Source organism: Gavia stellata, chromosome 6 (genome assembly GCF_030936135.1).
Source record: "Gavia stellata isolate bGavSte3 chromosome 6, bGavSte3.hap2, whole genome shotgun sequence".
Taxonomy (NCBI): domain Eukaryota; kingdom Metazoa; phylum Chordata; class Aves; order Gaviiformes; family Gaviidae; genus Gavia; species Gavia stellata.
This window is the reverse complement of record NC_082599.1, coordinates 62,685,270-62,698,790: the sequence shown is the minus strand read 5'-3', so window position 1 is coordinate 62,698,790 and position 13,521 is coordinate 62,685,270. Positions and strand designations below refer to the sequence as shown.

The 13,521-nt window shown below is 46.6% G+C and overlaps 1 protein-coding gene across 1 annotated transcript; it reads left to right on the top strand.

Moving 5' to 3' along the window:
• The first annotated feature begins 2,593 nt into the window (after window positions 1–2,593).
• On the top strand, window positions 2,594–12,680 carry HUS1 (HUS1 checkpoint clamp component). Its single transcript, XM_059818648.1, has 8 exons — window positions 2,594–2,657; window positions 2,988–3,115; window positions 3,643–3,819; window positions 4,346–4,453; window positions 5,405–5,479; window positions 7,485–7,584; window positions 7,941–8,072; window positions 11,377–12,680. The coding sequence occupies exons 1-8, from the start codon at window positions 2,606–2,608 to the stop codon at window positions 11,457–11,459; spliced, it is 855 nt and encodes a 284-aa protein (XP_059674631.1). The 5' UTR covers window positions 2,594–2,605; the 3' UTR covers window positions 11,460–12,680.
• Window positions 12,681–13,521: the final 841 nt, after the last annotated feature.

The following is a 13,521-nucleotide window of genomic DNA, read 5'->3' as shown; positions in this document are numbered from 1 at the left end:
ATTCTAAAGAAGTTCCATTGTCAAATACAATTAAGACCTACAGCATAACTTACTAGACAAAACTAAAACAACATTTTGCAGTGTTAACTTCTATCCCTCTGACTGGGAACAGAGTTGGAAACACATCTCATTCTATTCTCCTTTCTGTGAAGCCGTTGGTACTTTAGGCTTGGCTGCTTTAAAAATATTTCTAAGCTTGATGGTTAAGGACTAAGATGGTAGAGTTAGGCAAACAGCCTACATCTTCTTCCAACCCTAAGTACTCCGGAAAGGAAAAGCTCACCATCCCAAAAGTGCTCTGTTGACATCCATCTGGTAGAACACAGAAGAGATAGACAGGATTGACAAGCAGGCAAGCCTAAACCATGACTGCTTTGCAGGTATTTGTAACACATAGCTGTTAAAAAATAATTCATCTAAAAAGGTGGGCAAAAACCACATGTACTTGTAGTAATGTAGAAAAGTCTAGGCCATTTAATTCCATCTCAGTGTGCCCCATTGAGAAGTTGCCCTGATCTCAAGCAACAGCTTTGATCACTGGAGTGCCATGGTTGGGTTCTGAAAATAAAAAGTAGAACATTTTGTAGAATGGCTATAAAAAAAGGGAGAACTAGTATCCGCAGAGAAATTGGAAACTAACTATTTCCCAGAGTTATGTGTGCTCTTGTCAGAGCTGACATAACAAAGAAACATCAAAGGCCATGGAGTTGCTTTCACTGGCTGTCAGATGGTGGGGACTGCTGTGTGAAATGCTGGGATGCACCACTAGCAGAAATTATAGCGGACCGCAGAGTAGAAATAATTGTCAGGCAAGGAAAGGAGAGAAAGGAACAGTTAGTTTTGAAGACCTTGACTTGGCTTAAATTGGAACTTGAGACCCTGAAAGAAATCAAGACATTAAGTGTGAATGAAGGTTAATGCAGGAAGAGGTTAACCTAGAAGGTGAGCTACCAGTTGTATCTCAAGATGAAGACTATAAAATTCTTGCTGTTCTTCCTAGTTATTCTTGCAATCTGGGCAAGTAAACTCCAGCGCGCTGACCACCTAGTTCCTCCTTATTCACCCCTGACTTAGCAAGAATTTCCAAATCACTCTGCTAGGAATAATTTTTTTCCACCTTTGCTGTTGCTACTTTCCCGCTTTACCTCCCCTTTTCCTGCTACACCTATCAGTGATCCCCCATCCTCCAGTGTAGCCATACCCTCACCCCAGGGGTCTACTGATTAAAGTAGAGCCTGGAGTGATAAAGAACCATTTCTGCGGTCCTGGGGACGTCTGACGCCTCTCAGACCAATTTGACAACAGCAGCTAACAGAAATGGGAACTCACAAAAGTCAAGGGTGTAATATACTCACATTGTGTAAGAGATTTGAGAGGGAACTATCATCTTGTTAGGATGACTTTTATCAGGGAAATACCACTCTGAAAAATACAGTGTGTGTCAAACCACAGTGCTGAGTTTATCGATTGAAGGTTTGAATCAGGATTGGTTCTGCAGAACCCTGCTGCACTGGAGTGGTTTCTCTAGGAAAATCTTCAGCTGATTTCTGCAAAGAGCACAGGGCCTGGCAGCAACACAGCCAGAAAACAACCTCTCCAGAAACTATTGCTCTTTCTGTCAATAAGTAGACCCAAGGTTGTTTCTTTTGTTCTTTAATTTTCTTCATAATGAATGTATAGGAAGATGGCATCGAGGCACTGTGAGCAGCATCGCAAGAGTATTGCAAAATCAAACGAAAGAAAGGCAATTTAGCTGACCTAGGGAACTTGCAGCGTGAGAAAAGCACACCAGACAATCCTGGGGAACCTAAGAGGACAGCACAAGAGAATTGGCTCTGCAAACGCTGCCGTTTTCAAGGACCGCAAGGAACCAAGACCACCACAGAGGCGAAGGACCAAGCCTCCCGTAGGAAACAGGCATGCTGCACCGGGACAGGGACAGGTAAAGCAAGGTTCTCCCTCACTTCGTACGGCCTCGAACTATTCCAGTCTCTGCATAAACCCCTGCACACCATGCACTAAGCTGAAACAGCCCTGGGCGAGGGAGACCATCAGCATGAGGCGCCCGGTGTGACAGGGAGCTCCTTTCTCAAAACCCTTTCGGTGGTCCAGCCCTTTCTGGGCGGCGCGGCTGGCGACGGGGGAGAGGAAAGGCCCGTTAGAGAGCTCCTTTCTCTCTACTTTCTTATGTGACTGTTGCTTTCCTCCCTCGCCACCGCTTCATGGCGGCCATAGCGCTGGGCCTAGGGGCAGAGCCTGGGCCTGGCCCCTGCCAGGGGCTGGCGGCTTCTGCTGCCAGCGGCCCCTCGGGTCTGAGGAAGAAAACTCCTCGAGGGGTGTCTGCAGTTACACCCAGCTCCTGCGGGCGCCGAGGCGACCTCTCCGGCCCTGGCTCCGGGGAGAGCCCGCCCTGCGGAAGGAGCCGGGCCCGGGCCCCGCCGCCGGGCCCGCCCCCGCGCAGCAGGAGGGCGGCTGCCGCGGCTGCTCCCCGCGCGGGGCCCTGCGGGCGGCGGCCGCGCTTTCCCTGAGCGGCCTCTGCCCGCGCCCGCGAGCGGCGGGCGGTGCTGCGGCAGCGGGCGGGACCGGCGCCGGAGCGGGCGCCGCGATGCGATTTCGCGCTAAGATCGTGGATCTCGCCTGCCTCAACCACTTCAGCCGTGAGTATGCCAGGGCGGGGGGGCCGGGCCGGGGGACGGCTGTGGCTCGGCGAGCGACCGCGGCCGCCGTTCCCGGAGAAGCGGAGGAGGAAGGGCTGTGCGCGCCGGCGGCCCCCGGGCCGTGGCGGGCGCCGTCAGGCCCAGGCCGCGGGCCCAGAGGCCTTTCCCGGGCGGAGGCAGCGTGAGGCGCTTCCCTTCGTCCCGAGGTGTTCGGGAGCTTCCTCAGCAACACGAGCTGCGTTTTTGTGGAGACTGAACGCTTCTCCCCTGCCCCCCCGGGACGAGGTGTGCGAAGCGGTTGCAGCTGTAACGGCCCCCTCCCTCCATCAGGTGTAATGAACACCATCGCCAAGTTAGCCAGAACCTGCACCCTGCGCCTGACCGTCAGCAAGCTGTATTTCATCCTCTCCGACAAAGTAGCAAACGGAGGCGTCAGTATGTGGTGTGAGCTGTGCCAGGTAAGCCCAGGGAAGTTCAATAACCACACATCGTTGAAAACGTTGGGTCTGGCGCACGAGGCGTTTCTTGTGCACGTAGGCCTCGCCGGAGATGTGCCAGGTCTCTGGAGGCCCGGCCGGTCGCTGAAGGCACTCTGTTTTGCGGGACTGCCTCTCAGTTGCACAGGCCTGGCATGTCTGGCTTTTACCTTGGTTGTCACTTCAGTGTAAAGCTTCCGTGTGTGCTGGTCCACAAGGGCCTGCCCAAAATTGGAAGCAGGAAAGTGTAACTCGCCCGTCATACCCCTTGTTTTAAGGACTGATACGTGTTAGGGGAGGATCTGAAGTTAATAGGTTTAGCCTGAAGCAATGGGCCTTCATGCTTATGCAGCCTGTCTTCATTCCTGCAGGTGATGCCGGGCAGAAGCAAGCTTCCCATTGTACACGTGCAGTTCTAAGCTTAAGATCTGATGCATAAAACTTGCCCCTCTGTCTTTTTTTTATTTATTATTTGCTTTATTTTCTTTCCCAACTTTCAAAAATTGTAGGGGAATTTCTTCGATGAATTTCAGATGGAAGGAGTAGCTGCAGAGCACAATGAAATCTATTTAGAGTTGGTGCCTGAGAACCTGTCAAGAGCATTGAAAACTGCCCAGAGTGCCAAGGCAGTGAAGATCAAGTTGACTAACAAACACTGTCCCTGTCTCAGAGTTGCTGTGGAGCTAGTAAGTGCAACCATGCTTTTATCTTCATTATTAAGAAAAAGCGCTTAAGTGCTTTTCCTAAGATCAAATAGAAGCTTTGGTAGTCTTTGAAACACCTTTTTCTAATGTCTACTTTTCTCTGTTCCTTCATTCTGTAACTCTTCTGTGGATTATTGCCTTCTCATTGAAGCCATTAGGTGAAGGAGGTTTCAGTGTAGTGTTTGGCTCTTCGTTTTGCTTTTGATTGTCCTGCCATTCTGTTTCAAACTGCTGTCTTCCGAATTTTTGTTGTTGTTAACACCTCTTCACTGATTCATCTCTTCAGCTCTAAGGATAGCTTATAGATAGTAATGACCGACACCTCACAATCTCCTCCTTACTAAAAAGGGAAGTCCGCTTAGTATCGGGCCGATAGGAATCTATGGAAAACTGGAACTGCGTGTTTGAGGCACTCAGTTATAGTATGTCCCAGAGTGGGTCTGAAAAGTTTGAATTCAGAATTCAAGTCCTCTTTTTAACTGCAAAAGCATCTTCTCTCTCCCTCAAGCCATCCTTATCAAGCAGCAGTAGGATTGTGACACATGACATTCCTGTGGGGGTTATTCCCAGAAGATTATGGAATGACTTCAGAGAGCCCAGTGTGCCAGACTTTGATGTAAGCCTCTGTTTTTGTATTCCCTATGGAAAGGGGAGGTTGCAAGTGGGATGCTATTGCTGCGGAGTATGCTACCGGTGGGTTTTGGAGAGGAGGTGAAAGAAGAGGGAGGGTTGGAGGCTAGCGGTTTGGAGAGGGATGGGACGTGCCTTCCATCTTGACAAGAGAGTCCAGATCCTGTAAAAGGAGAGCAGGTGGTTACCTGTTGTTGCTGTGATATTCAGGGTGGAAGAAGGGAGGAGCAAAGGACTTGCATGGCTTTAGGCAGGAGCACCTCCAAACCACACAGGTTTAGACTGTTTCCGCTGTTTCGGTACCAAGTGGCCCAAATAATCTGTTCTTTCTGAAATTCATGGCCTACCTGGCAGTTAGGTATATACGTGTTTCCTCCTGATTTTTATATATCCTTTTTGACTTTTAGCAGAGTTGCAAGGAAAGGTCTTTGTGCAAATTAACTCAAAATATTTGAGTTAATGGATGTCTGTTACCTCTATAGCTAAGAGTATTTAAATTCTGAAGACATGACTCAGTAGAAACTTGATGTATTTTGTTCTGTTGTTTCAGATTTACACTGATGCAATTCCAGAAATTATTACAGTACCATGGGAATCATGTTCTTTCCTTTTTGGCTATAGTAACTATTAACTGCTCAGTAACACAGATGAGGGTTCACATGAGAATCTGATCTGCAAAAACCTCTCTCTACTTTATTTTGAACACAGACTTGGGATAGTATGTCTGAAGCAAGTGCTAGAACGGTGGCCTGTTGGTATAATGGGGAAGAGTTCCTCTTTTCCTGAGTCATTTGCTGGTTTCAGTTAAATATGGTGCTCCCTGCACTCAATAGATAACTGAGTCTAAAATAAGATAGAATTGAAGAGAGAAATAAATGCATCACATCCCAGTCACACATGAAATATTTGTGCGAATGCAGTCCTTGTGTCGTTTTAGGTCAGTATTTACCTACCAGTGCTGAAAACAATGAAGAGTGTCGTGGAGAGAATGAAGAATCTCAGCAATTCCATTGTAAGTTAAGGCACTTCAGATGTGTGTCCTACAGACCTTACTTTATCTTGGACATAGTATGTTTCCCTGTTGCCCGGACTGGTGCCCCTGTATTATATCTTATTTTGGGATGGGTCAGGCATTGAGCTAAAGGCACCTTGAAGACTGTGTAAGGGCTGAAGAGAATAATGGGATTTATTTTAGGATTTACACTGAAGAGCTTGTCTTGGTCTTCCCAGAAAGTGGTGCTCTTTACACTGAATCCTTAAAAGAACATGGCATTGTGTTGCTACAAGCCACTCTTTAGAGCTGGTAAGAAATCATGGTCCTTCAGAAAGCTAGCTGGAGATTTTCCAGGTGATTTCATTAAAGAAAGGCCTATTAAGTGAGTCTTGTGTTAGGTGTCTGTGTGAATGAACTTCAGATAAACTTGAGGTAGGATTTAAAGGAAGTCCTACTAATAGCTCCTGGATGTCAGCCTGTGCTTTAGACTCTGACATGGTGGGTTTACAGACCACCCTGGGTTTCTGGAGTGCTTATGGGTCTTCCATTGAAATAGTCCCTCTGCAGTTGGCCAGAAAAGGGGTTTGTTTTTTTTTTAAGTTGTTGTGGCTCACAGTCACCAGAATTGACTGACATGAAAGTTAGTAAGTAAGCATAGCGCTTTGGAATAGTTTGGGGACAGTTTTGGGGCTGTTCATACCAGTTTTGATAAACGGGGAATTTTCTGTAAACTGAGAATACTGAAATTGGGACAGTCTTCGTCTTCCAAGGCTTGGAAGAGTTGAGATTACCCTGGGTTTCTGGCAATTTTGCAAATGGCAGTCATCTTGCAAATAAAAGAGTACGCACTTGAAACTCTTCTCCTTTGTCAGTCTTTTGGGGGGGTTTTTTTTTCTCTCTCCTTCCTTCCCCGTGTGTCCTCAGTGGACGTGCTTACACACAACTAAACACAGTGTATAACAGAGTTGAGGATATTCTCACGCAGGATAGCTGTATGACGGGATTGAACTTTGGTGTTCAGCAACACTCCGAAGAGGTATCGTATCAACACTGGGCATACCCACATTCCTAAGTTCCTTACCTCCTGCTCCAAAGCAGGAAAATAAATAAATGTCTGTGAAATAGCTTTGATAGCTCTAAGGGAGGAGGCAGACTACATGCATCCTCTACATGCTTTCCTGTTATTAAAGAACAAAACCATCAAGTGTCAAAACTAATTATTTGTGCTCGATGCATCTTGGTAGTAAAACTGGTCAAGATCAGTACTGCAAAAGGGCTTAGAAGCTCTTTCAAATAGTACTTGGCCGTTGTTTGTGAGCATTCATCTGTGGGCATCTCCCATTCTATAGGAGATTCTGGTTGTGATTATGAGTGTCTTTTAAAATTTTTGAGAGTACTTCTAATCACAGAAATTAAGTGCTTAGATGTGCTTTAGGAATCCTCTGGTCTGCTTGGGATTTGTGTAAGATATGTACAGTCTCCTTCTAGCTGGACACTTTGTAAGGATGGAAGTTGAAACCTTTCAGCACTTTTCCAGGATTTCTAGCAGTTCAAAGTCCTGCTTGGAGTTGCTGCTCTGGTGCAGCTGTTGTCTGTTTTTAAGTCTTGGAAAGCAACACTGCAACTGCAGGTCAGCTCTTGGTGCATCCCATTTTCTGTGTGTGTCATATGGACTGTGTAGGTGCCTGTTTGTTGAAAAGCTGGATGAAAATGCAGGAAACTGCATTTCTCCAGATTCAGTCTCTCACTCCTAAAGCCTTTTCCTCAGCACATGAACTTCACAAAGCCAGTACTTGTTCTAAAAGTACTGGAGAGCAATTGAATTTCTTTCTTTTCATAATTTCAGGGGGCTTGGTCTAGGATAATTCACACAGGAATGATGAGAAATGCATTTTGTAGCTGAACACACAAATGCTCAAAGAGTACAGTGGAAGCTTGTATTTGAACAAAGCTGCACTTTATTCTTCTGTAATTCTGCAGTGCGAAAGTGGCTTGTCTAAAATTGAGATTGATTGTATTGCAGGTGATTGAAGCAAACTTGAGTGGAGAAATGAACTTGAAAATAGAAACTGACTTAGTATCTGTAACAACACATTTTAAAGACTTGGGAAATCCTCCCTGGGGTAAGTTTCCCTGTTTGTTGCCTCTCTTGTATGTCTGATCTCGCTGATTAAGTGGGATCCTGATAACAGTAGTCACCTTCTGTTAGTCGTTACAAAATAACATCAAGCACTTTGAAGTCTTTAAATGAAACCTTAAAAAGAAAAGTGGCCAATGGCTGTTTCATGTTTGTGGGGGGAATCTCTTCCAGTATCCTTGACAACTCTGTAGGAAAACTGGGCTTTCTCTTCCTTGCACTGCTGTTTCTGAAAAACAATCCCTTTGAGTACCAGCTGTTCAGTGACTATCAGGTGTGTCCTTATAGGTGTTGAAACTCCTTCTGATGTTTTGACTAAGTGTTGTGTTGTTACGCTTTTAGCGTCAGAAGATGGATGTCAAAGTTCTGCTCAAGGCAGAGATCTGGAAAGCATGGCTGAGGCACGCATAGACATCAAGAAGCTGCAGCAGCTGCTTGCTGGACAGCAGGTCAATCCCACAAAAGCATTGTGCAGTAAGTTCGACAGCTCTGCTTGCAAATTCCAGTTAAGGAGGGATGTTTGCCATACTTGTAGTCTCAGCAGAATAGCATATATTCTCTTTTGTCTGTTTGAAACTTGATTGGTTTTGCTGTACCTGAGGACTTTTAATATTTCTATTTTTAGGCAGTAAGCATCAGGCCTTAAGCGTTTGGGGAAGAAGAAAACCATTAAGAAAAATTAAGCCAGGCCCTTTTATAAGTATCAAGTTGAATACTCAGACTGACTAATCTTGGGTGTCTTTTTGTTGTCTCTGTTTTGAAGTTATTATTTTTTATTATTTTGAGGTATTATTTTTTCAAAAGTCTTAAAACAAAGCCCATAGTTTCTCGCAGAGAAACTGGGATTTACTGACATGTTTGTTTTGGGGTTTTTTCTCAGGTGCTTTCTTACATTCAGCACCAAATTGGTTCTTATACCAAAATGCTTTTTATGCAGCAAGTGTTTCTAACCATAGAAAGCCTATCCTATTTTGGTAACTCTATATACTTTTCCTGAGAACATCTGTGTGTTATGGTTTAGTGCAGATGGTAAGAATTTCCCAGGGAAGATTTAAATCATGAGTATAGCATTATAAGCCTATACATCACAGAATCACAGAATGACAGGGATTGGAAGGACCTCTGGAGATCATCTAGTCCAACCCCCCACCAGAGCAGGGTCACATACAGCAGGTTGCACACAGTGTGTCCAGGTGAGTTTTGAATATCTCCAGAGAAGGAGACTCCACAGCCTCTGTGGGCAGCTTGTTCCAGTGCTCTGCCACCCTCAAAGTAAGGAAGTTCCTCCTCATGTTTAGGTGGAACTTCCTATGACCAAGTTTGTGCCCGTTACCTCTTGTCCTGTCACTGGGCACCACTGAAAAAAGACTGGCCCCATCCTCCTGGCACCCACCCCTGAGGTATTTATAAGCATTGATAAGATTCCCCCCTCAGTCTTCTCTTCTCCAGACTAAAAAGCCCCAAGTCCCTCAGCCTTTCCTCATAAGAAAGATGTTCCAGTCCTCTAATCATCTTCGTAGCCCTTTGCTGTACCCTCTCCAGCAGCTCCCGGTCCTTCTTGAACCAGGGAGCCCAGAACTGGACACAGTACTCCAGATGCACCTCACCAGGGCAGAGTGGAGGGGGAGGATAACCTCCCTCACCCTGCTAGCCACACTCTTCTTGATGCACCCCAGGATGCCATTGGCATTCTTGGCCCCAAGGGCACACTGCTGGCTCATGGTCATCCGTTGTCCCCCAGGACTCCCAGGTCCCTTTCCACAGAGCTGCTCTCCAGCAGGTCAGCCCCCAACCCGTACTGATGCATGGGGTTATTCCTCCCCAGGTGCAGTACCCTACACTTGCATTTGTTGAATTTCATAAGGTTCCTCTCTGCCCAACTCTCCAGCATGTCCAGGTCACTCTGAATGGCAACGCAGCCTTCCGGTGTGTCCGCCGCTCCTCCCAGTTTTGTCATCAGCAAACTTGCTGAGGGCACACTCTATCCCTTCATCCAGGTCATTGATGAACATACTGAACAGGACTGGACTCAGTACTGACCCCTGGGCAACATCGCTTGTTACAGACCTCCAACTAGACTCTGTGCCACTAATCACAACCCTCGGAGCTTTATCTATCAGCCAGTTTTCAATCCACCCCCCTGTCCGTTCATCTAACCCGCACTTCCTTTGTCTATGAGTATGATGGGGGAGACGGTGTCGAAAGTCTTACTGAAGTCGAGGTAGACAACATCCACTGCCCTCCCCTCATCTATCCATCCAGTCATGCCATCGTAGAAGGCTATCAGATTGGTCAGACATGACTTCCCCTTGGTGAATCCATGTTGACGACTTCTGATAACCTTCTTTTCCTCCAGATGCTTTGAGGTGATGCCCAAAACGAGTTGTTCCATCATCTTTCCAGGGATGGAGGTGAGGCTGACTGGCCTGTAGTTTCCTGGGTCTTCCTTCTTGCCCTTTTTGAAGACTGGAGTGACACTGGCTTTCCTCCAGTCCTCAGGCACTTCGCCTGTTCTCCAGGACCTTTCAAAGATGATGGAGAGTGGCCCAGCAATGACTTCTGCCAGCTCTCTCAGCACTCGCGGGTGCATCCCGTCAGGACCCATGGACTTGTGGATGTCCAGTTTACTTAACTGGTCTCTAACTTGATCCTCCTCAACCAAGGGAAAGTCTTCCTTCTTCCAGACTTTCTCTGTTACCTCCAAAGTCTGGGACTCGTGAGGGCTGGCCGGAGCAGTAAAGACTGAAGCAAAGGCAGCATTCAGTAACTCTGCCTTCTCTGCATCATCTGTCACCATGGCACCTGTCTCAATCAACAGCAGGACCACATTTTCTCTAGTTTTCCTTTTGTCTCCGATGTACTTGAAGAGACCCTTCCTGTTGACCTTGACATCCCTTGCCAGGTTTAATTCCAAGGAGGCCTTGGCTTTCCTCGTTTCATCCCTGCATACTCTGACAGCATTTTTGTAATCTTCCCAAGTGGTCAGACCCTTCTTCCACATACTGTAAACTTCCTTCTTCCACTTGAGCTTTTTCAGAAGCTCCCTGCTCAACCATGCAGGTCTCCTGCTTCCCTTGCATGATTTCTTGGTCTTAGGGATGCACCGATCCTGAGCTTGGAGGAAGTGGGACTTTAATATCACCCAGCTCTCTTGAGCCCCCCTACCCTCTAGAGCCCTAACCCATGGGATTTCTCCAAGCAGTTCCTTGAGGAGATCAAAGTTAGCCCTCCTCAAGTCCAAGGTTGCAATCCTACTTGTTTTGTGCATACTGCACATGATCCTAAGCTCTGTCTTCTCATGATCGCTACAGCCAAGGCTGCCCCCAACCTTAATGTCCCTCTTTGTTTGTCAGTACTAGGTCCAGTAGTACACCCCTCCTTGTTGGCTCCTCCACCACCTGAGTCAAAAAGTTACCATCAATACACTGGAGGAACCTCCTGGACTGTACATGCCTGGCTGTGTGTCCTTCCCAGCAGATATCAGGGTGATTGAAGTCCCCCATGAGAACCAAGGCCTGTGATTGTGAGGCGACTCTCAGCTGTCGGGTTTTTTTTTTTTTACATATTTCGTTTTTGGTATCCAACTTTCATAGCCTCTTTAGTAATGCTTCATAGACTCTCAAGGACGTGAATATTACAGGATGATATGTCTAGTCATCCTTCTGTCAGAAGTGGCAGAAGCATTGTATTCTTATGGTGGCATTCTGCAGAAGATGTAATTTTAAAGTATTTTTCCTGCTTTAAACTGGATTTGTGGGGGGTTTTTTTGTCTTTACAGATATTGTAAGTAATAGAATTGTCCATTTCATCTTGCTCCATGAGGATGTTTCGCTTCAATATTTTATTCCGGCACTTGCCTGAATGTTTTGGAATCTCAGTCGTTTTCCAGCCTGAGGCCTTTTCCACGAAGTCTGAACACTTTCATGAGTTGCTGGAGTACTCTCATGTGATGTGCTGTTAGATGCAGGCATCAGGTGGACATTATTTCCATATTTATTAAATTATTCAAAATACCTCCTCATCCAGGTGGCCATTTCTGCGAAGAGTTACATGTTATGAAAGACACAACACCGGGGAGCTGGTGTATCTGAGCGTTACGGGGAGCAAAACTGGAATTTGTATGTGCTTTTGGGATGCTTTGGGCTGTGGGGAGGGCAACATAGGATTTTTTTTCTCATTGAGAAAACATAAAGGTAGAATTGACCTGTGGAGCTGCTGCTGGGTGTATTCGTTATTCTCCGAACAAGCTATTGTACCTCCGTGGAGCAGGAGAGCCCTCTGGAGGGTTGACAGATTGGTATTTGCCTGGGCAGGTGAGCACAGCCCTCCTGACGTGGTACTGGATTGACATCTCTTCCAGCAGTGATGTACATGGACCTGATGCTACTGCATGTTGTGCAGCAGAAATGTGTCTGAAGCAGAGGAGCTTCCTGTGGCTGCCAGCGTGTGACAGGGTGTAACAGATGCGAAGGAGCACCAACAGCTCAGCAGCATCTGTTTGTACCTGGTTGTATCTTTTCCTTGCTCCAGCATACCTCAGTAGTTCTGTTAGTGCTTGAACTGATGTGTTTAGCTCTTGGCCTAAGAGGATGAGATAAACACTCTGAATTACCTTGTTAATGCGGGCAGCGAAGGTCTCTGTCTACGTACAGAATGAGTATTGTATGAGGATAAGCGTGAACACAGCCATTGGTGTGAACTAAAGGGCAAGTTATCCGTGGATCGCGTTTTTTTCCCCTTTCCAGATGGAAAGCATCGTACAACCTGTGTCGTCATGGTGTCAGACACAGTGAGATTGCATCTAGGCTCTGATGCCAAGCAGCCAAGAGCGTGACTAAGTCTCACTGACAGGAGTGCTGCCCCTGCTTCTACTTCCTGGCTACCTCCTTTTCCTCCTTATTCCATGTGTGGTTGTATTTGTTATCCAGCCATGTTCCATATGCCTTTAGTGTTCCACAGGGTTTTGAGCATCTCGTGAAACATCCTGGTTTAGAAATAGTGAGCCTTTGCTGCCAAATGGGATTGGGAGTCTCTGAGTAACTCTTGTTGTGGTCAAAAATGCTGGGTTTTGGGTTGTTTGGGTTTTGTTTTTTTTTTTTTCTCCCAAAGGGTGTTGAGGTTAAGGGAGCAATTAATCTTTGTTCTTGCAGATGCAAATGGTCAAGAGAAGGCTGAAGGAGAGGCAGTGGTTTGGGAATGTGTTGCGGATGGAGTGATAGTGCACTTCACTCATAAGAGAGAAGCAACAATGTATTTTATTGATATAAAAGTGAGTTAAAGTTCAAGGGTAAACGTGACAGTGGTTTAACAAGCTTCAATGGAAAGATACAGGTGGATTATTTGCTGCATAGAGGACAGGGTCAGACCAAACTGTTGGGGTGACCCTCCCATTGAGTCATGAGGTTCAGAGAGGACCCCCTTGTGTTCTGAACTCCTTCTCAGAGAGGAGTCTAGGTGTGGCTGGATCGAGTCCTACTCCCTGACTTGGCCAATGGTTTATGTCTAAAGGAATATATACGCGCAATCAATCCTTTGTATCACTTAGCTAAGGTTTCGAAGTTTAGCATGCTCTTAGCCACTTACTGAGAATCTGTCACAGCAAGGAATCTCTCAACCTCGAGGAGTAACCTTGAGAGGTGTCCCTACTTGAAGGGAGATCCTGGTGTGCAGCCTGCTGTCGTTTCAGGCGAGCTCAATGGGCTGTGGGCTGTCCACTATTTATAGAGTAAGATAATTGACTTATAGTTGTATTTGCATACCAGCGAGGGGGCTGGTCACTGCTCCATACAGCCCTTGGCTGCTGCGTTGCCATCCATCTCCGCAAAGTCCACCTCAAACTGGATGCAGCCATCACAACCCCCAGTGGTGCTTATGGCTTAAGGGAGGTGGGGGGGCACACCGCTGCAGAATGTTACCCTTCTTT